Here is a 23,653-nt window from a genome sequence, read left to right on the forward strand (position 1 = left end):
GTCTTCTGAACGGGTTTTCAGTGCTGCTGGTGGCATTGTAACTCCCAAACGGAGCCGCCTCTCGCCCAAAAATGTGGAGAGGTTAACAATGATCAAGATGAATCAGCACCTTATACCACCAGATTTCAGAGTACGAGAAAGCACGCCGGATGAAGACGAGGTGGCCAGCAACATAGATGAGGGAATTTCTACTCTGTCAGGTGACACTGAGCTCACCCTGCCTGAATTCGCAGAGTATGATGACGAAGCCTTATTCTCATTCCTGGACCGTGATACCGAGCCCTGAAAATGAGACAACGAATCAATAACTTTCTTTTTCGTCCTTCTTCACTTTTATTCCTGTGTGTCTGTCTTTCTTTGTTGTGCACAGTTAATATATTTCAAACTTTAATCAGATAATTACAAAAACAAGCCCATCAGCAGAACTGTCTTCACTGGTTTGCTAATTGATTTGAAGTTGCCGCAGTCTGCATTCCTTAGGTTCACAAGTTCAGAAGAACATGCTCCTCTATCCTCCTCCTCCAGACTCCTATTTCTATCAAACCAGAGGGCTGGTTTACGCCCAATGAAGAAAGACTCAGCACTTGTGGGGGTGTTGTTCTACCTCTTTGCAGGTGAGTTGACGGCTCTGGGACCATTGTTGGGAAGCTCTAATACCGGATAAAAGTGGTTTGGACCAAATCCGAGGCGCAAATTTTTTAGTGTTTTTGCTGACTTGCTTGCCTTTGAGGTGCTCTTAGGGGGTGTTCCGTCTGTTTGTGGGTGAGTTTCGGGGTCTGGGAGCACTGCTGGGAAACTCTAATCTTGATTGCATTTGCTTTTCAGGAAATCCGTGGTGGCAACCCCGACTTATGGCCTAGCTCCGCAGCGCGTTTGGACCGAAGGCCGAGAAATATTGCAAGTATGAGATTTTGCTTTTGGCCTGTTTGGGGGTGTTATGCTTCTTGGCGGGTGGGTTGGCGGGTCTTGGGGCGTTCCTGGGAAGGTCTAATACCGGGTAGAAGTGGTTGGGACAAAATCCAGGCCGATTTTTTTTTGGCTATTTCTGACATTTTGCTCAATGTAGCGTTTTCGGGGGCCTGTTTGGGGGGCTTCCTGGTGTTTGTGGGTGGGTTTCAGGGTCTGGGCGCACTGCTGGCTATATATACTTTACTTTGCAAGAGGTTTGAAGCAAATCCATGGTGGCAGAGGGGAGTTAGGGCCTAGCTGCAGAGCGCGCGCGGAGTGATTTGGGAAATTTGGGAAAAACTGACAAAGTCCCCATTTTTGTACTTTTGCTCTTTGGCTGTTTGGGGGTCTTCTACTCGTTTTCTCCTGGGTTGACGGCTCTGGGGCCATTGCTGGGAAGCTCTAATACCGGATAAAAGTGGTTTGGACCAAATCCCAGGCGGAATTTTTTTTGTGTTTTTGATGACTTACTTGCCTTTGAGGTGCTTTTAGGGGGGGTTCCGTCTGTTTGCGGGTGAGTTTCGTGGTCTGGGAGCACTGCTGGGACACTCTAATCTTGATTGCATTTGCTTTTCAGGAAATCCGTGGTGGCAACCCCGACTTATGGCCAAGCTACGCAGCGCGTTTGGACCGAAGGCCGAGAAATATTGCAAGTATGAGATTTTGCTTTTGGCCTGTTTGGGGGTGTTATGCTTTTTGGCGGGTGGGTTGGCGGGTCTTGGGGCATTCCTGGGAAGGTCTAATACCGGGTAGAAGTGGTTGGGACAAAATCCTCGCGGAAAAGCCTTTTGGCACTTTTTGTAACTTAGGGTTCGTTAGGGTTAGCCCTAGCAGCAGGATTGCATGTGTTTCGGGGTGTTCTAGATTTTTGCAACTGAGTTCTGGGGTCTTAGAGCACTCGTGAGAATGTGTAATTTTGGTTGCAAGTCATTTGAAGAAAATCCATGGTGGGAAAGGGGGGATTTGGCATAGTTAAAGAAAGCCTTTGCCACTATTCTTAACTTAGGGTTCGTTAGGGTTAGCAGTATTTCTATTGCATGTGTTTGAGTGGGGGGGATTTCGAGTCTTGGAGCGATGCTGGCTATGAATACTTTTGCTTGGTTGCTTGCAAGTGGTTTGAATGCAATCCACGGTGGGTAAGGGGTAATTAGTAAGGGGGTACTTCGGCCTACTTTTACTTTCAAAGTAAGTTTTGTTACCAGTTTTCTGCTAGGCCTCATTTTTGAGATTTGATTGGGGGTCTTCTACATTATTGCGACTGGCTTTAGTAAGGGTCTGGGTGGGAGCACTGCTAGGAAGATCTAATTTTGTTCTAAAACACAGTTTACAGTACACCTAGCTTGAGGGGAAAGATCCGCTACATTAATTTGCCCCTACTTATTTATCCTTCAAAAGGTGACTCAGACAGAGTACGCACTTTCAAAAATATTGTACTGTCCACTAGGAAAATCAAAGTGTGACTTTTTGCACTCCACAGCCTACATACCTTATATTTATTTATCAGTGGTGTTGTAATATTATATCACTTCCTGTTTTTCGTTGAATAATTACAGGCCGGGTTTCAGTCTCTGCAATGGGGAAAAAAGGATGGAGTCAGGCTTCACATTAGTGAGCCACAATTCAGCATCAGGCAGGCAGTGGACAGGGTGTCTTCTGGTGACCAACATCGATGGACGAAGCGTCGGCTGCAATGGAGGAGTGCCGCTAATAAGAGGATTTTTTTTCTGCAGGCAACTTACTTACCACTTCCAACAGGACAACTACAACAACATAGATACAGTATCCCTTGCCTTTTTCTCTGACTGTGACTGCATTTCTTGGATCTCTCTCTGCTTCTAAATTGATTCCTTAACACATCACTTAGTCCACTCCACTATCACATCTGCACCACACATAGTCATTTGTAAGTGCTCCTACGTAATTCGCAAGTCGCAGCACGCCCCAGCCCGTAGAGGACTGGGATGGCCCCTATGATGAAGCATGTCACCAAGGGGCAACCCTGGTGAGTGAGGGGACACCTAGAAAAAAAGCAATTTCTCCTTTTCTATCTACTATACCTTCCAGACCAACCCCATTGAGTGTTGTTGTGAATGGATTTATAGTGACCAGCAAGGCTCTCAGGTATCTGGCTACAGAGACCTTATGTTGAATATAGTTATCAATAATTCCACACACGCCCTGTACTGTCGCATTCTTTCTTCCACAGTTGTCGAAAGTACTACTTACTTTTCACTGACATGCATGCAGTAGTGCATGCACTTTCAAAGATTGATGGATAGGTTTGTACCCAAAGAATTGTTTATGTTCAATTGTTTGTCTATGCTGTGCTTTTTTTACAGGGTGTCTTCTGGTGACCAACATCGATGGACGAAGCGTCGGCTGCAATGGAGGAGTGCCGCTAATAAGAGGATTTTTTTTCTGCAGGCAACTTACTTACCACTTCCAACAGGACAACTACAACAACATAGATACAGTATCCCTTGCCTTTTTCTCTGACTGTGACTGCATTTCTTGGATCTCTCTCTGCTTCTAAATTGATCCCTTAACACATCACTTAGTCCACTCCACTATCACATCTGCACCACACATAGTCATTTGTAAGTGCTCCTACGTAATTCGCAAGTCGCAGCACGCCCCAGCCCGTAGAGGACTGGGATGGCCCCAATGATGAAGCATGTCACCAAGGGGCAACCCTGGTGAGTGAGGGGACACCTAGAAAAAAAGCAATTTCTCCTTTTCTATCTACTATACCTTCCAGACCAACCCCATTGAGTGTTGTTGCGAATGGATTTATAGTGACCAGCAAGGCTCTCAGGTATCTGGCTACAGAGACCTTATGTTGAATATAGTTATCAATAATTCCACACATGCCCTGTACTGTCGCATTCTTTCTTCCACAGTTGTCGAAAGTACTACTTACTTTTCACTGACATGCATGCAGTAGTGCATGCACTTTCAAAGATTGATGGATAGGTTTGTACCCAAAGAATTGTTTATGTTCAATTGTTTGTCTATGCTGTGCTTTTTTTACAGGGTGTCTTCTGGTGACCAACATCGATGGACGAAGCGTCGGCTGCAATGGAGGAGTGCCGCTAATAAGAGGATTTTTTTTCTGCAGGCAGCTTACTTACCACTTTCAACAGGACAACTACAACAACATACAGATACAGTATCCCTTGCCTTTTTCTCTGACTGTGACTGCATTTCTTGGATCTCTCTCTGCTTCTAAATTGATCCCTTAACACATCACTTAGTCCACTCCACTATCACATCTGCACCACACATAGTCATTTGTAAGTGCTCCTACGTAATTCGCAAGTTGCAGCACGCCCCAGCCCGTAGAGGACTGGGATGGCCCCAATGATGAAGCATGTCACCAAGGGGCAACCCTGGTGAGTGAGGGGACACCTAGAAAAAAAGCAATTTCTCCTTTTCTATCTACTATACCTTCCAGACCAACCCCATTGAGTGTTGTGAATGGATTTAGAGTGACCAGCAAGGCTCTCAGGTATCTGGCTACAGAGACCTTATGTTGAATATAGTTATCAATATTTCCACCCACGCCCTGTACTGTCGCATTCTTTCTTCCACAGTTGTCGAAAGTACTACTTACTTTTCACTGACATGCATGCAGTAGTGCATGCACTTTCAAAGATTGATGGATAGGTTTGTACCCAAAGATTTGTTTATGTTCACAATTGTTTGTCCATGCTGTGCTATTTTTTCTTGTCTCCCAAAACCTTTCCCAAAAAACCCCGTACCCATCCATTTTTCAAACACTAACCCTCTTCCCCCGGGCTGTGTGGTTTTGATTGATGTGTGACTAAATTACAGCAATAAATCCACACACTTGCTGGGGAGGATAAGGTGATAGCAACAGGCTGGTGAAGAAATCCGAGGATATATTCTTACTCTGCTTGACAAAGACCCATGGCTAATGTCAAGGAACTTCAACCGAATTAGTAGTTATACTTTACCATTTGTTAGGCTACAATGTGGCACTGTTCTAGTGTACTTCTGTCACCTGCTATATTCTCTATTGCACCGTTGAATTGCTCAGGAGGACAAACCAGATTTAATTTTCTTTTTTTTCATAGGCATGCAACTGCCACTGTGTCACACCACTAGTACCACCGCTATGAGGACATTTTATCCGACCAAGATTGCCAACCTTATTCGCTGTTTCCCGTGGAGCCAGCCCTGGGTCTAGCCCTACTTTCAAACACAAATTACAGGTAAGATAAGCGTTTGGTGGTTTGGGGGTATAATAGAGTATCAGTAGGAGAGACGAGAGACTGACGGTAGTACTACTAAAGTCCTAGGACTCTTGGATTCACTTCACTTACTCTGTGAGAGGCACTTAGTGATGAAAACATTTGGGCATTTACACTTAAAGGAAGAAAATGGAACTAAACTTTCAGGAAAACAAAGTCACTGTTAAACCCCCACCCACCAGGCAAGCAGTAAGAAACGGGTATGCTCAAATAAAGTTTGAAAAACTATATTTATATCCCTAACAAAATAATCTCCCGCAAGACCCTCCCTAACCCCAACGATTGTCCTTCAAAAGTCCCCAAAAACCCAACTCCCAATTCCCACCCCCCAAAAGTCTCTAAAAAAGGGGCAAGGGACACTATGGGTGGATGCTGTCTACTTTTTGGGCCAGGGCATTATGCTCCTGGCGGAGCAAGGCGTGCTCTACGCGGAGCCCCTCCAACACGTTTGAAAAGTGGTGGAGCTCCTGCTGGAGGCGGGACACCATCAGGGTACTGCGGCGCAGGCGTGCCTTCACTGCCTTGCAGGTGCAACGGCTGTGAGAGGAAGCTGTTGTCCTTGCTACTCGGCGGTGGCGTTTGGCTTTGGCAGCCCGGCTCAGTCTGGGTGGACCACTGTGCTGGGTAGCAGCCCGTGGGGGCACGGAGGCCGATGCAGACGACATTGTTGTTGTGGTCGACTGCACACTTTCTTCGTCCTCCAGGGCCACCAGCCGCCGATATTCGGCCACAGTGGCATCGATCCTCTGTTGCCGGGCCGCTCTAGCCAGCTCCTTCCTCCTTGTTCGTTTGGAAGGAGAATCTATATGAAGAAAGAAAGACATAGTCTGTAACCAATGCTCTTTAAGATTAACTCAATCATTCAGCAGAAATTTGTGTTGCAGTACAACTAGCAACTTGCAAGCGCATTACATAACTATTGAGGCCAGTATCTATCTAACCTCACACTTCTTCATCCTTGCTCTAACATTAGTGGGAGTTTAAGGAACAAATTCTACGAGCACTATGGACTTCCATTGGAGTCGACTATGAAAGTACACCAGTCTTATTCTTCTTCTTGTCTCTTGTTTAGGAAAATTGGTACGTTATCTTCTGCAAGCCGGCATAATGCCAGCGCAGTAAACTTGCACCCGAGAAAAAGAGACGCACGCCATGATGAGTGACCTAGACTTGCGTTGCGTTACTGTACCTGTCCAGTACATGCAGGTGGTGAAGCTCTTACTTTTCTATTACGGGTGGCACTGAGAATACTCTGTTACAACTCAAGGGCTACTGCTTAATTAATTTAACTTTCACCCTACAGTGGAAATGAGTACTAGAAATGGAAAATTGAAGAAGATAAATAATCTGATTATCTATCACTTCACATGGGATGTTTTTGCTTATATATGGGATGACTTTAGGTGCTTTGCTTTTTATTGAGTGACCAGTGATACATCCACACATGAATGATTGAGTACTACTAAACTTATTAAGAGAGGTAGGGAGTGGCCACCGTAATAACCGGATCTATGCTGTGCTTGCAATACAAACTACTGCTACTATTGATGGTAGTATTTGGACAAAATTAAAACTTCTTTTCCTTGCCTTTCCTACACTGGAACGGACGTGCGGGTGCAGTGTTACATGCTCTTCAAAGTTACACTTAGTTCATCCACTGACCGTCTACTCTCTCTAGATCATGGGTACTCACAAACTTTCTCTCAGGGGCTAAATTTACAGTGTAGTTTGTGGCCGAGGGCTGCACTGGTGGGGGCGGAGTCAGAGGGGGCGGGGCTAAAGCAAAACGAAAACTTGTGACCATGAGGATGCACACAGGTCCCTGCAGCAGATGCCTTCATCCACAGAGCCACCAGACCCAGCATTTACATACATCTCTCTCACTCATGCTCTCCCTCCTGCCCTCCCTCTCCATCTCTCTCTCCCTCCTGCCCTCCCTCTCTCTCCCCCTCTGTCATCTCACTGTGTGTGTGTCTGTCTGTGTCAGCCTTCAGCCCGGGCTGAGACAGCTTCCTCAACGCGCACACACAGACAGCCACACCAAAGTACTTAACAGGTCTTTAAAAGACCATTAACATATTATTAAGGCTTTGTTTGTTGTAGCGCCCCTGCATCTCCACCCTGACAATCACTGCTTGCCCGGCCCCACAGAGCAGAGGCTTTGTTCTATTTCACCTCTTTGTGGCCCTGCATCTCCACTCTGCTCTGTGGGGGCCGGGGGAGCAGTGATTGTCTGCAAGGTCTGCACACCGCCAAGGAAGGCTTGCCGGGCCGCCACCGGCCCGCGGGCCGTACTATGAGTACCCCTGCTCTAGATACACATATGCTATCTAAGAGTCAGATAGTAGCATGATCCAGGTATATGGACACATACAGTTTCTGTGTAACCCACCTAGGCTGTTGTCCTTCCACCAATCATTGCTTCATCATTCACCCAGCCATGCATCTCATATTCTTTCCTTCCCAGCCAAGTCTTCAATCTCAATAAGTAAGGAATATATCAGAGCTTACCTCTGCCCGCCACCACCACCGTCTGAACTCTCACAGCCGGCACTGGAACCGCCGCATCCTCCCCTGAGGAATTGCCCTCCGCCTCCGTGTCGAGCACCACCACCTCCGCGTTGGCCCCACCACCAGATGTTCCACCTACAAAGTACATTTAAGAATGTTAGAATAAACCACTCACTAGTATTTGGTCTAGGAATGAAGACATGTGAAAACAATGTAATGCAGCACTTTTTGGCACAACTGATGAAGGCTGGCTTTTTAACACGCACCATTTTTTTCCACACAGACAGAAGATGGACTTCTAACAACAAGATCAAGTTGAAACAAGGTGAGAGCTCGGCTCGACCACAAGAAATGTCTTCAATTAATCGTCAGCACTAACCACTTTTACATTCTCAGTTAAACGTTTCATTTTTAGGTCTCGCGCCTGCGATGCATATGGCGAAGCCATATGCCATCGCGCAGGCGCGATACTATAGTTGCCGGGTCTGCTTCCCAGGAGACAGGAGATGTCACGCGCACGCTCAGGAAAGCAATCGGCGCCGGCCGCGCGCACGCGTTCCCAATCTCCTGTCTCTCTGGGAAGCACACAAGCAAGCCCAGCAAGCCCCGCCAAGGCACCTCGAGCAATATTAACCCGCCCCGTCCCTCCTTGGCGTTGAATAGTCAAGTGTCCTGAGTCGGACTCTAACCAATGTGAATCAGTCTCCTAACCTTTCACCCGCCCCAGCATTCTGCGCAGCCGCAGCGCTGCACTAGCCAGTCAGTTGAAGACGCAAGCAGCATGACGTGCAGTTGCAGGCCTCTGAATCAGGTACTTAAAAGTCCGTAAATAATGCTGCTTTTATGTGAGCCTGGTATTGTGTCGTGTGGAAGATTGAGGCACGTGTGAGCTGAGCTGCTTGCTTTATAGTTCACTCACTGTTCACCATTTCAGTTCAGCACGACATCATGTGCGAGGTGACGCAGCGGGTCACACTCACACAGTAACATGAGTAATGGGTATTTGAATTGCTGGTGGTGGTATTTCTGTACAGCTACTGATGACAGGCCGCCAGCCACGGCCGAGAGGGGCCGCAAATCGATTGCCTGTGCCCCGCACCTGAGGCTGGGTGAAGCAGTCGGCGGACCAGCCAGCGAAAGTCAGCTCTGGGCTATACTGTCTCATCGGCAGCATCAGCATGGTGCCTGAGAGGCTCAGGCCTCAGGCGCGGCAGAGTGCGATGGTGGTGCGGCTCACCTACGGACAGAACTCGCTCAGACACCAGTGGAGGAGTCACTATCCCCGGGTGCATGCTGCCGAACTAGTGCACAACTGAGACAGTAAGTTACTTGGCCATGCAACCTGCCTGCCACTTTAGTAGCACTGTGTAGTAGGACTGTGTTGCCAAACTCACACTGTACACTACATGATGAAGTCCCTTACGGCGTATTTATTGTTCATGATGCAGCCGCGCTTTAATTAGGGCACGAGCCAGTCAGTAATATGTTTGCCGGCATCGGTGGAGCTTGTGTGTGCTCTGCTGCACAGCACTGCAAGAAAACATACTTTATCTGTGGCATAACGTCGCTCGACAGGAGTAGAAGTGGGCAGTGCTTTAATTTTGCTTAAGGTTGATCGAGCGTTTGGATCTTATTTTAGCTTTGCGTGTTTTGAGTAAATGCATTTAAACTGGGCTTTTATGTAGTTGTCTACGGACTGCTTTTGCTCAGTGGAAAATTATAGGTAGAGAGAGCAACTCTAGGCCAATAAGCAGCAATGGAGGGCCACATTATGAAGTAAAGTTTACTAGATTGTGCTGCATGAAGCGCAAATTACATGGCATAATGCTGCACATTGTGGGGCAGTATTATTTTGCTATTTTGACTCGAATTAATACTACTTGGGTAAAAGATTTACATCGGTAGGACTAGTTTAACAAGTACTCTGCAGCAGGAAGAGAAGCTCCGCTGAAGGGTGAACCAGTAAAGCATGTATGCTGTAAGTGAGTGTGTTTTTAAAATGACATTTACAGTTTATGTTTAATACCGAGTCGCGCTGTTCTCTTAGTTTAGTCAATTGTGCAAGTAAGTGTTAACTAAACTCGCAGTAGTAGTAAGCAACGCACCGGACCCCAGGGCCACTCACTTAATTATACTGCTGTGACATTTTAAAAATAATTTTTGAAATATATATAAAACTTTATAAATAAATAATCAGCCTGCTTGACTGTAACCGCAATGTGTGTAACAGGCTCTACTGAGGCTTCAACAGCATGGTATCACAGAAGTGCAGACTGTTGGGGCCGGAATCATCTGATTTATTAATTTCTGGCATCAGACCTGAGTCAGCTTTATGGTCTAGGCCCAGGTCGCGTGTGGGAGAGCGGCATGGAGTTTAGTGAAGCTCCTCGCCTGGTTTATTTATTTTTATTATTTGGGCTCTCTCTAAACAGCCTTAGTCCATCAGTTCACAGACTCTTCAGTGTGCGTACTGACTGTCACTCGAGACAGACTACATTTGCACTTACCTGTGTGTGCCTGAATCTGAAGGCGAGGTGTTGGATTCAGGGGACTTTTGACACTTGCTGTTCTCCAGGCTTCAAGCAGCATTACAGGGCATACACAATACCCGACTTAAGACAATGCTGCTTTTGTGCCGTTTCAATGTTTTCACTTCTTGCCCATGGACAGAAAACACATTTCAATTTTTGCCAGAAGTGTCATCTGGTGTATTTATGCTTGGTGTGTTACTTGTCTCTCGCAGGATCACGCAGACACACTGTGTGACTCTAGAGATATTTATGCCAGGTCATCAGGACAGGCTCTTGTGATGCTCAGGTCCACCTAATTAGGGGTGCTGTTGGCTGCACTATCAACACCATATACAGGGTCTGGGCTTACTGGCAATAAGGACAAGCCTCACCAGAACAATGATAAACCAATAGCGGTACCAATATTGCCACCTTACTTATGTGCTGGATCCCGGGTGATCACTCGAATAACTGAATTAAGCAGTAATTCTCAATGAACCATATTTCAGACTGAATCAGTTTTGTTTTATTTTTTAACTTAGATGCATGTATCAATTCAATATGCAATTTTTTGTTTTTTCAATCAGGAAATATTTCTTTAGTTCCACATCATAAATCACAATGAACACAGAAATTAAACAAATAACAATACGCAAAACAATATTTTGACAAAAAATCACAACTTGCAATCACCATTCATACCACACAAAAAATATCATCACTAGATATATTACAGTTATTTACAATCTATACAATGTCATAATTGAAAAACAGATAAAGCATTGGAAATAAGCAAGTACACAATGTTGTTATTTTCTGAAATAATCAAGGATTCCTAATGCTGAATAGAAGAGGTCTACGCGTTTCGATGACCCCTGGTTGTGGGGAAATCTCATCAGGACCGTATGCCTGCGAATGGAGAACGAGATTGGGTCAGGTGGGGGGACAAAACCAACTTCCTCACAACGCTACAGTGGGGATAGAGAAACTAATCATACCTCTCAGTAGCTGGCTTTGCTTTTGTGGTTGTCACTGTGGGCAAAAAATGAGGTGGATTTAAGCCTCTAAAGTGAAAGCGCCAGAGGGGCAATCATTCAATCTTAGCAAAAACATTCACTCGTGTCTACTTACATCGTATTACGCCTACTGCGGCTGTTTATTGAACTGGAAGAAAATTCGGGTGGAAGCGGGTAGCTGAGGGGTAAGAGGAAAAGGTTTTAGAATTTGGGGGGAACAACTCGATTCCATTGTCGTTAATCGGTTGAACAAGGCGACTTACTGTTAATTGCTTAGCGCAGGGAGTTCACGGGTGTCTCAGTCTGTATTGAGCGAATCAATAACGTGCTCCGGTCTCCTGTAAGTGAAAGGGAGCTGGTGTCAGGTATCCAGATTGGTTGTGAAGATCGCCTTACTTGCGATGTTTCTCTGACATGTACAAACGTATACCTGTTAGCGTCGTGTCCGCTGTCTAACTCGGGGGGTCTGCGCTCTTCGATCTCTGTTCGTTAGTCCAGTGACCGGCACCTTCCAGTCGGTAAACTTGCTCTCGCGTTCGGTTGTTTTAACTCACTTCCTGGTTACCCGGGGATTATGGGGATTGTAGTTTTTTCGCCCGTTGTCATGGAGACGGGCCGCGTTTTGACTTTGAGTGTATGGGGCCGTGGTTCACGGTCTCTGTGGGAAACAGCAGTCTGAATCTCGGTCTCTTCATTATCATCAACATTTTACAGGCGGTAAAGCTCGGAGAGTTCATTAAGGCCGTTTATTGCAGAGTTGAATTTGACTATCAGCATTGCTTCAGTGTGTGACAATTTCTCTTCCATGTCACCACCTCTAGGGTCTTTCTCAATTTTAGCAATTACTGTCCATCTTAATTCATCAACGGTATGTTTGTGATTAACCCAATGGTTAACCAGTGGGGCCGTTAACACATTCTTCTTAATGCGTGATTTGTGCTGGGTAATGCGACATCTCACCTCCTGACTTGTTTTGCCGATGTAAAGTTTATCACAGGGGCATTTGATTCCATATATGACGAACTTGGATTTACAATTTGTAAATTTTTCATGTTTCCACGATATCTGTTTATGTTGAAACAGATTTCCTTCCTCAGTACTAGCACAGCAGATACAAGAGCCAGATCTGGCTCTTGTATCTGCTGTGCTAGTACTGAGGAAGGAAATCTGTTTCAACATAAACAGATATCGTGGAAACATGAAAAATTTACAAATTGTAAATCCAAGTTCGTCATATATGGAATCAAATGCCCCTGTGATAAACTTTACATCGGCAAAACAAGTCAGGAGGTGAGATGTCGCATTACCCAGCACAAATCACGCATTAAAAAGAATGTGTTAACGGCCCCACTGGTTAACCATTGGGTTAATCACAAACATACCGTTGATGAATTAAGATGGACAGTAATTGCTAAAATTGAGAAAGACCCTAGAGGTGGTGACATGGAAGAGAAATTGTCACACACTGAAGCAATGCTGATAGTCAAATTCAACTCTGCAATAAACGGCCTTAATGAACTCTCCGAGCTTTACCGCCTGTAAAATGTTGATGATAATGAAGAGACCGAGATTCAGACTGCTGTTTCCCACAGAGACCGTGAACCACGGCCCCATACACTCAAAGTCAAAACGCGGCCCGTCTCCATGACAACGGGCGAAAAAACTACAATCCCCATAATCCCCGGGTAACCAGGAAGTGAGTTAAAACAACCGAACGCGAGAGCAAGTTTACCGACTGGAAGGTGCCGGTCACTGGACTAACGAACAGAGATCGAAGAGCGCAGACCCCCCGAGTTAGACAGCGGACACGACGCTAACAGGTATACGTTTGTACATGTCAGAGAAACATCGCAAGTAAGGCGATCTTCACAACCAATCTGGATACCTGACACCAGCTCCCTTTCACTTACAGGAGACCGGAGCACGTTATTGATTCGCTCAATACAGACTGAGACACCCGTGAACTCCCTGCGCTAAGCAATTAACAGTAAGTCGCCTTGTTCAACCGATTAACGACAATGGAATCGAGTTGTTCCCCCCAAATTCTAAAACCATTTCCTCTTACCCCTCAGCTACCCGCTTCCACCCGAATTTTCTTCCAGTTCAATAAACAGCCGCAGTAGGCGTAATACGATGTAAGTAGACACGAGTGAATGTTTTTGCTAAGATTGAATGATTGCCCCTCTGGCGCTTTCACTTTAGAGGCTTAAATCCACCTCATTTTTTGCCCACAGTGACAACCACAAAAGCAAAGCCAGCTACTGAGAGGTATGATTAGTTTCTCTATCCCCACTGTAGCGTTGTGAGGAAGTTGGTTTTGTCCCCCCACCTGACCCAATCTCGTTCTCCATTCGCAGGCATACGGTCCTGATGAGATTTCCCCACAACCAGGGGTCATCGAAACGCGTAGACCTCTTCTATTCAGCATTAGGAATCCTTGATTATTTCAGAAAATAACAACATTGTGTACTTGCTTATTTCCAATGCTTTATCTGTTTTTCAATTATGACATTGTATAGATTGTAAATAACTGTAATATATCTAGTGATGATATTTTTTGTGTGGTATGAATGGTGATTGCAAGTTGTGATTTTTTGTCAAAATATTGTTTTGCGTATTGTTATTTGTTTAATTTCTGTGTTCATTGTGATTTATGATGTGGAACTAAAGAAATATTTCCTGATTGAAAAAACAAAAAATTGCATATTGAATTGATACATGCATCTAAGTTAAAAAATAAAACAAAACTGATTCAGTCTGAAATATGGTTCATTGAGAATTACTGCTTAATTCAGTTATTCGAGTGATCACCCGGGATCCAGCACATAAGTAAGGTGGCAATATTGGTACCGCTATTGGTTTATCGTTGGCTGCACTATCGGCATGATTATAAATAAGCTCCTGACAGATCTGAACATCTTACTCAAAACTTGACCTTTGTACATGAGCAAATAAAGTGAGTGCTATAATCTCTCCCAAAGATGCTGGTAGGGCACAGGCTGTTAGGCCGAAGATCACACAATTGGATGACTGCAATGTGGAGTTGAGACCTCATATATGAGCCCCTGCACTGGCCCCCACATTACTTTGCAGCAGGTACTCTCGCAGTGACTGCAGCTTACTTTGAAGGGTGCCACGTGCTCACCAGGGCAGTGTTTTATTTCCAGGAAGTGAGCCTTCTTGTGAGAGAGCATTCAGTGGTTTAATTTAAGCCCCAAAAATTGCATATTGAATTGATACATGCATCTAAGTTAAAAAATAAAACAAAACTGATTCAGTCTGAAATATGGTTCATTGAGAATTACTGCTTAATTCAGTTATTCGAGTGATCACCCGGGATCCAGCACATAAGTAAGGTGGCAATATTGGTACCGCTATTGGTTTATCGTTGGCTGCACTATCGGCATGATTATAAATAAGCTCCTGACAGATCTGAACATCTTACTCAAAACTTGACCTTTGTACATGAGCAAATAAAGTGAGTGCTATAATCTCTCCCAAAGATGCTGGTAGGGCACAGGCTGTTAGGCCGAAGATCACACAATTGGATGACTGCAATGTGGAGTTGAGACCTCATATATGAGCCCCTGCACTGGCCCCCACATTACTTTGCAGCAGGTACTCTCGCAGTGACTGCAGCTTACTTTGAAGGGTGCCACGTGCTCACCAGGGCAGTGTTTTATTTCCAGGAAGTGAGCCTTCTTGTGAGAGAGCATTCAGTGGTTTAATTTAAGCCCCTATTAGCCTTTGGCACAGGCTTCGATGTGATTGGTTCATTGCATGCCCAGTGATGGCAGCAGGGAGCAGTCCGCCACATTCACAAAATAGAGCATTTACCACATTAAAATCGCTACATGTCAAATCACATTCTTATGTGCATTTACTATAGGAAAACAACATTGTGCTTGAGATTCGGGCACAGCAAAGCAGTTCTAATTTCACAGCAAGGAGACTGCTAGCAGAATCATGTGGGAACTCCAAATAATGTCTGACTTGCAATGACTACCTGCAAAGTGCTGCCACAGATTCCACTCATATGTCAAAGTGAAAGAAAAGCTAGAATCTCTTCCTATATGTTTACACTTTCTATATGTTTCAAGCTACTGCAGCTTATTTTTTTTAAACAGACATATTTTAGTGTTTCTAATATCTGTTTGCAACACATATCCAGCTGTTTTTTTTATGCATATAGTTTTGCAGCACAAGTGATTTTATTTGCATTCTTTATGTTTGCAAACATGCTCGCTCTATCATATGAAAGAGCTAAGCACCAAGGTTTTAAATGGTTTGTGGGAAAGGTGATAGTGTGACCAGGTATTAAATGGGATAAAGACTTACACCCTGGTGTACAGGTTCAACCTTGTTCCCTTTTCAATGCATTCATCATTTTATCCAATTTATTTCAAAATTGTGCTTTGAATGCACTGTTGGTTTCATTTTGAAAAGCATTTTTTGGGGGCGGAGGAAACCTCCTATCAAAACCTTTCTTGCGGAAGGCTCTCTTGCTGAAATTCAGATCGAGTATTACATCTGGCTTTTAGCGGTGCCAGTACAGTAAGTGGGTGGAGCCAGTGGAGGAAGTGGGTGGGGATGAATGAGTGGGTGTGGCCTGCTACAAAACCTTAGCACCTGGACTTCATATTTTACAAATTAAGCACTGGAACGTATTAACTGACAGGTGTATTTTGTTAATCTGTCGTGGATAATCAGTATTTGAGATTTAATTTCTTTCGGCTGTGTAAGAAAATGTAATGGTGAACGTATTTATGTGAAACTTGTCATTTCATGTAAGATGAGTTATACTTGTGTCGCAATCCGATCATTGGGGTTACGTTCACCACACCACAGTTTTCACACCCATTACGTGTCTGTTGAATGGGAAAAGGACATAGACAATAGACACTTTCGTTCCACTTTGTGCATAGTACTACTTAGCTCACGCATTTTTACCCTATCATTCAACCCCGATGCGCAAAGTACCCCAATATATAATAGGCTCAGGAAATGTTTGCGCCCGGCTTTTCTTTTGACCTTTTAAAAAAATTGTTAGCGTGAAATCTATTGACTCTGTAAGGAGTTAAAAGTTGTTGCGCACTGCTGGTCTGGACTTGTATATTTTAAATGCAAAGCTGTTTATGACAAAACCGTCATAATTGCTGCAGACTCTACACTATAAGGCAGACACCTCTCACTTTCTGCAGTTTCAAACATAATGCAGAGTAAAAGACACTGACATTTACAAAATGTTGACTTTTTATGCTTTTAGGCCGGGTTCATTCTTATTTAATTACATTCCTAGCTATCCAACAACAATAACCTATTACGCTTTTTTAATGTATCAATATTCTTGTATCGGTGATTAATGTAACTAGTGGTATTTTCAATATCTGCATCATCTTTTGATATTTAGATCATGGCCGTGTCTTCTATATAGGATGTTGTTTAACACATACATATAACAGATTTATTTACATCATTACAATAACTGCAAGAAACAACATCTACTCAAGACATTAATAACTCACAAAATATATCCTTTTTTTCTTTCCCATTTTATTTAAACTTCTTCTCTCTTTGCCTTTGTAGCTCTCATTTTCTTCTTGCCTTACACCACATCCTTTTCTTGTTGTCTTTTTTCTCTTACCTTCTTTCCTCTCTCAATTCTGATTTCCTTATTTGTCTCTTTATGCCGTTCTGTCATTCTTTTTTCTTCTCCTTTCATTCATTCATTCATTTCACTGTTTCGTTTTTTCTTCCTTTAATTTTCTTCTAATGTATCTTTTTCCTTCACTGCCTTTCTTTTGCTCCTTTCTATATCTAGTTATCCTCATTTATTTCTTCTATTTTCATATCCTATCTTTCTCTGCCTTATTTTTCTTTCTTTCTCTCTTACATGTTTTTCTGCACTCTGTCATCCTTCCCTCTCTGTCTCTTTCTCTCCTCTTTTAATTTTTCTCTCACATTCTCTATCTCTATTTATTTCTCATTCTTTCTCTCTTTTGCTGTCTTAGAGCAAAGGGGCAAAAACTGATCCTCAGGGACCACAAATGTACACTTTTTGCAGGACAGCTCATGTGTCATCAATGCTGTGTGCTGCTTGTAGCAGGAATAGAGTACTCTAGGGGCAGTACCCTATGCCCTCTATCTATCCATCGCCCTCCTTCTATCTATCCATCGCCCTCCCTCTATCTATCCATCGCCCTCCCTCTATCTATCCATCGCCGTCCCTCTATCTATCCATCGCCCTCCCTCTATCCATCGCCCTCCCTCTATCTATCCATCGCCCTCCCTCTATCTATCCATTGCCCTCCCTCTATCTATCCATCGCCCTCCCTCTATCTATCCATCGCCCTCCCTCTATCTATCCATCGCCCCCCCTCTATCTATCCATCGCCCTCCCTCTATCCATCGCCCTTCTTCTATCTATCCATTGCCCTCCCTCTATCCATCGCCCTCCCTCTATCTATCCATCGCCCTCCCTCTATCTATTGCCCTCACTCTATCTATCGCATCACTCAGCACCACCACAGAACCACTCAGCACCACCACAGAACCACTCAGCACCACCACAGAACCACTCAGCACCACCACAGAACCACTCAGCACCACCACAGAACCACTCAGCACCACCACAGAACCACTCAGCACCACCACAGAACCACTCAGCACCACCACAGAATCACTCAGCACCACCACAGAATCACTCAGCACCACCACAGAATCACTCAGCACCACCACAGAATCACTCAGCACCACCACAGAATCACTCCGGGGCACCACAACATCACTATGCGCTACCACAGCATCACTGAATGCCACAGCATCACTCGTCGCCACCACAACATCAATCTGTGCAACCATTCAACAACAACTAGTTCAAATATGTTCTCTCAATGTTTCAAGCTTTATTACAAATGTCACAAAAGATGTTAATATTTCACTTCTGTTCTTGGATTTTCATCACAATAAAATACACTGAACATAATCTTCACAAAATTTATTTACAAAACTTTAACCTATTGCCATTATAAATCACAACTTTTATTTAAGTATTAATTATTAAAAAAATGAAGACATTGTTATTTGTAATATCAATACATTTAAGTCACGTAAATACAACACATATTGCATTACAAATGCTATAGGTGTCACATTTGCAAAAGTTAAAACTATTGGCATTGTGAATGAGAAAGCTATTAATTTCGCTATTTTCAAAACCAACACATAAATAAAATATTAGTCATTTACAATACCAGTAGCTCAAACTTTCCTGATGCGAGACCTATTGCATTGCAAATGCTTGTTTTATTATGACTTCATTTTAATAAATGTGTTTACTTTTAATAAAGCTTTTAAACTTAGAGAGACTCTGTGTTTTTTGGTCCAGAGTGACTAGAGTGACTGAGCGAAAAGTTTTTCAATTTTTGCAAGCATGAGTCCGTGCCTCTGACACTTCTTGACTCTGACTCCGTACTCTTCAGCTACGTTGGATAATAATCATCATTGGGGATCAATGATCGATGAATTCGGGAGGTAAATGACTGTGCCACACTATGTAGTCAGTCAGTAAGGACATTGGGGGTTCAAAGTCTGTTATCACAGAGGTATGTGGAAACTCTAACAGCGCCTATTATAATTGATAAGCAATGCACTATTTATTGTCCATAGTTCTGTTTCTGCAGAAGAAGTGTCCGCGCCACTGTAGTGGTATGGATTGTTCTCCTATCCAAACCAAAAGGTAGTATCTTATTCTTTCTTGGTGGTCATTCACATTTTATAGTTGGGAATTTTCAAAGCAGATAGAACACTTCAAAAGACATTATGGACAATCCCAGAGGACTGCACTAAGTTGATAGAGCTATTGCTGACTAGAATGGGAGTTTCGCCAACCGTGCAATCTTAGTTAGCTACACAGACAGACTAATAAGAATAATCTAGTAATACCACAGGGAGTCATAGTAGAGGCAGGATAAGAATTTAGATACAGTCTACAAGAAGATCAAAGACGATTTTGAAAAAATCAAATGAGGAACGCTAGGAAAAAAAGGTACTAGTCTAAAATGAAAACTTACTGGGGCCAGCAAAGGAGCCCTCGCCTGCCCGATCCTGGCCCTGTTCAACAGCATCCGCCGCCTGCTGCTCCTGTGTCCTCCCCTCGCCCCTGGGGGGAGCTGACGTACAACATGAAAGAAAGAACAGAAAACATGGATGATTGTTGCTTGTCAATGTCAACCAAATAAAACATTTCAAAAGAACAATAACAAAATATTTCCGCGAAATTATATTGATTAGGGTTAGTTTTCATTTATTTGCGGACCTGTGACTTCGAAAGTCACGTAACTCACTAAACAAAGTACTGAAAGGTTCACCTAGGACTGGCAGGCAGTAGTCCGCAGGCAAGACGCAAAGTGACAGACAAATTCCATTGTGATTTCAGTCAGATCAGTGACAACACTAACAGTTGCCTGCTACATTACCAGTCATTTAAATAGTCAAACTATCAATCCACCGCCACTATTTTTCTTATTGTCTGGGGTACAAAGGAAGGGGCAGATTTAAGCCCCTTGCGGCTCTTTTGCTCCGTTCTTGCGTGACTTTTGTGACGCAGCAGCTAAACAAAAAAGGGCGCCATGGTGCGGCGTATAATATTATAACAACGTGACGCATTTGGGAGATGCATCCCGTTATAAAGCCCTGCGCCATCAGGGGGCGTTCTAGCGCAAGGGAGGGCATTCCTGCGCTGGAACACATCCTAAAAGTGGCTGAGGGAAATCTACAAAATTTCAATCAGCCACCTTTAGGACAATGATGCGTCACACAAACCCTGCACCTGCTTGAAGCAGACGTACGGCTTGACCCAGCATTGGGGAGATAGGGTACCCCAGAGCATTGCTCAGCTGCGCCATCGTTGCGACGCAACTCCAGCAGTAAAGCTTTGGTGACGTTTTGGGCCCATGGTGCGCCGCATTGCAAATACGGCGCACCATGTTTGGTGGTGGTAGCGGGCCGCACAATTAATGGCGCATCCCTGCTACTTTGCAGGGATGCGACGGTAATTGCAATTCTGCCCCTTAGGGGCATACTTACTTACGCGTTCTGGCGCATCTCCAGAGATGCGCCAGATCAAATGCGTCACGCAAAACTACCCTTGCCACACGGCAGATGCGCCTCATTTACAATGCGGCGCGCCCTGGCGCAAGGGTAGGCACTTGCGTGACGCATCAAGTCAAGTCAAGTCAAGTCATAGAATTTATATAGCGCACTACATACCCAGAGGGTCTCAAGGTGCATAAGGAGGGGTGGGGAATCACTTGTCAAATATCCACGTTTTAAGTTGCTTTCTGAATGCTAGGTGGTTCTGGGTAAGGCGAAGGTGGGTGGGAAGTGAGTTCCAGGTTTTAGCTGCTAGGTAGGAGAAGGATCTACCTCCCATGGTGGTCTTGTTGATGCGAGGTACAGTGGCAAGGGCTTGGTTGGAAGATCGAAGCTGGCGGGAGGGGGTGTAGAAGGACAGTCGTGTGTTGAGGCATTCTGGTCCGATTTCGTATAGTGCTTTGTGTGCGTGGGTAAGGAGCCGGAAAGTGATCCTCTTATTGACGGGAAGCCAGTGGAGGTTTTTCAGGTGATCAGAGATATGTTCTTTACGCGGGATGTCTAATATGAGCCTGGCTGAGGCGTTTTGGATTTGCTGGAGTTTTTTCTGGAGTTTGGCGGTAGTCCCGGCGTATTGGGTGTTTCCATAGTCCAGTCGGCTCGTGACCAGAGCGTGGGTGATCGTTTTCCTAGTTTCGGTGGGGATCCAACGAAATGTTTTTTTGAGCATGCGAAGAATGTTGAAGCAGGATGAGGAGACGCCGTTGACTTGTCTGTTCATTGAAAGTGAGGAGTCCAGGATGACGCCTAGGTTCCGTGCGTGGTCTGTCGGGATGGGTGCTTTTCCGAGGGCTTCTGGCCACCAAGAGTCGTCCCATGCGGAGGGGGAGGTACTTAAGATGAGGACTTCTGTTTTATCTGAGTTCAGTTTCAGACGGCTGTGTTTCATCCATTCGGCTACTTCTTTCATTCCTTCGTGTAGGTTCGTTTTGGCGGTGCTAGGGTCATTGGTGAGAGAAAGGATCAGTTGAGTGTCATCCGCGTAGGAGATGATGTTGAGGTTGTGTTGGCGGGCGATGGCCGCGAGGGGGCTCATGTATACGTTGAAAAGGGTGGGACTGAGTGAGGATCATTGTGGTACGCCGCAGATGACTTCAGTGGCTACTGACTTGAATGGTGGAAGGCGGACTCTCTGAGTTCTTCCGGTGAGGAATGAGGTGATCCATTCCAGAGTTTTTCCTTGGATTCCAACGTTTCTGAGGCGCTGTAGAAGGGTGCTATGGCAGACTGTGTCGAAGGCTGCGGAGAGGTCGAGGAGGATGAGGGCGACTGTGTCTCCATTGTCTAGTAGAGTTTGAATGTCGTCTGTTGCTGCGATGAGGGCGGTTTCAGTGCTGTGTTTTGCTCGGAAGCCGGACTGAGAGGAGTCGAGGGATTTGTTGGCTTCGAGGAAGGCGGCGAGCTGGTTGTTGACAGCTTTCTCGATGACTTTGGCCGGGAATGGAAGGAGCGAGATGGGGCGGTAATTTTTGAGTTCGGTGGGGTCCGCTGTGGGTTTTTTCAGAAGGGCGCTGAGTTCAGCGTGTTTCCAGCTTTCTGGGAAGGTGACGGATTTGAAGGAGCAGTTGATGACGTCTCGGAGGTGCGGTGCAATGATGGAGTCTGCTTTGTTGAAGATGTGGTGAGGGCATGGGTCTGTGGGGGATCCTGAGTGGATGGAGTTCATCAGGCGGATGGTGTCCTCAGTGGAGATTGGGTTCCAGTCATTAAGTATGTTCGAGGGGGGTGGAGGTTCAGCAGAAGGTTGGGTGGGTTGGTCTTCGGGTTGGTTGTCGAAGCTGTTGTGGATGTCTGCAATTTTGTTGTGGAAGAATGAGGCTAGGGAGTCGCAGAGTGCTTGAGAGGGGGTGATGTCGTTAGAGTTGGCTGAGGGATTAGTAAATTCCTTGACGATGTTGAAAAGTTCCTTGCTGTTGTGGGCGTTGTTATCTAGTCGTTCCTTGAAGGCGGTTTTCTTGGCTTTTCGGATCAGTTGGTGGTGTATGCGGGTGGCGTTTTTGAAGGCGTCCTTGGTACTGGTGGTTGGGTCTTTTTTCCAGGCCTTCTCAAGGGAGCGGCATAATTTCTTGGATTTCTTAAGATCATCGTTGAACCATGATGCCTTCTTGCTGCCAAGTTTGTTTTGGCGCTTTTTCAGTGGTGCTAGGAAGTCGGCGTTGTTGGATAGCCATAGGGTGAGGTTGGTGGCGGCTTGGTCGGGGTTTGAGGAGTGGGCTGGGGGGTTTAGAAGAAGCGATGAGGAGATCTGGTCGGTGGTTATTTTGTTCCAGTTTCTTTGCAGAGTAGGTTGAGGATGGTTGTTGGATGTGGGCTTGTTGTAGGAAAAGTGAACGCAGCTGTGGTCAGTCCAGAGGAGAGCCGTAGTGTGGCTGAAGGAGACATGATTGCTGGAGGTGAAGATAGGGTCGAGAGTGTGACCTGCGATGTGGGTGGGGGAAGTGACCAGTTGTTTAAGTCCGAGGTTGGCGAGGTTGTCCAGAAGGGTGGTGGAGTTGCGGTCGTTGTTCTTTTCAAGGTGAAAGTTGAGGTCTCCCAAAAGGATGTAATCCTTGGAGGGGAGTGCGTGTGGAGTGATGAAGTCCGTGATGTCTTCGCTAAACTGTGCGCGGGGTCCTGGTGGCCTGTAAAGGAGGGTGCCTCTGAGTGTGGTCTTGGGGTCGATGTGGATTTGGAAGTGAAGGTGTTCAGAGTTGGCGAGATTGACGTCGGAGCTGGTTGAGATGTGGATGGATTTCTTATGGACGATAGCGATTCCTCCTCCTGTGTGGCCGGTGCGGTCCTTGCGTATGATCTTATAATCTTCTGGGATGGCAATGGTGATGTCTGGGGCGGAGGAGGCGTTTTTCCATGTTTCTGTTAGGAAGGCGACGTCCGGAGAGATGGTGTCTAGTAGATTCCATAGGTCAATGGCGTGCCTGTGGACCGATCGGGTGTTGAGCAAGATGCATTGTAGGTGGTTGGGGTCGGGAATCTGAGGTGTGATCGTAGCGGAGATGTTGACGTTGCCGATGAATCTGCAGGAGCAGCATGAGAAAGGTCCATGGGTGTGTCCAGGAGCGGCTTGGACGCAGTTGGGGGAACGGCCGGGGTTAAGGGCTAGGAGGGTGGTGGCATCGTAGGTAATGCGGGGGGGCTGGGCAATGCGAGGAGCACGTAAGAGCGGCGCATCGCTGGAGTCACGTCGCCAACGCAATGCAACTCCAGTAATGCTCAGGGCCACCCAATACTTAACATGCTGTGT

General features: G+C 45.3%; 1 protein-coding gene across 1 annotated transcript in view; it reads right to left on the bottom strand.

Annotated features, from left to right (window-relative positions):
• Positions 1 to 5,433: 5,433 nt before the first annotated feature.
• The window catches only part of LOC147688585 (uncharacterized), a 162,313-nt gene continuing 144,093 nt past the window's right edge, over positions 5,434 to 23,653 (bottom strand). The window contains exons 5-6 of the mRNA XM_086939803.1: positions 7,734 to 7,868; positions 5,434 to 6,024 (exon numbers count right to left, since the gene is read on the bottom strand). Of these exons, the coding sequence (XP_086795929.1) occupies positions 5,985 to 6,024; positions 7,734 to 7,868 (175 nt within the window). The 3' untranslated portion in view covers positions 5,434 to 5,984. The remainder of the gene's footprint in view (positions 6,025 to 7,733; positions 7,869 to 23,653) is intronic.

Source organism: Lissotriton vulgaris, chromosome 10 (genome assembly GCF_964263255.1).
Source record: "Lissotriton vulgaris chromosome 10, aLisVul1.2, whole genome shotgun sequence".
NCBI lineage: Eukaryota > Metazoa > Chordata > Amphibia > Caudata > Salamandridae > Lissotriton > Lissotriton vulgaris.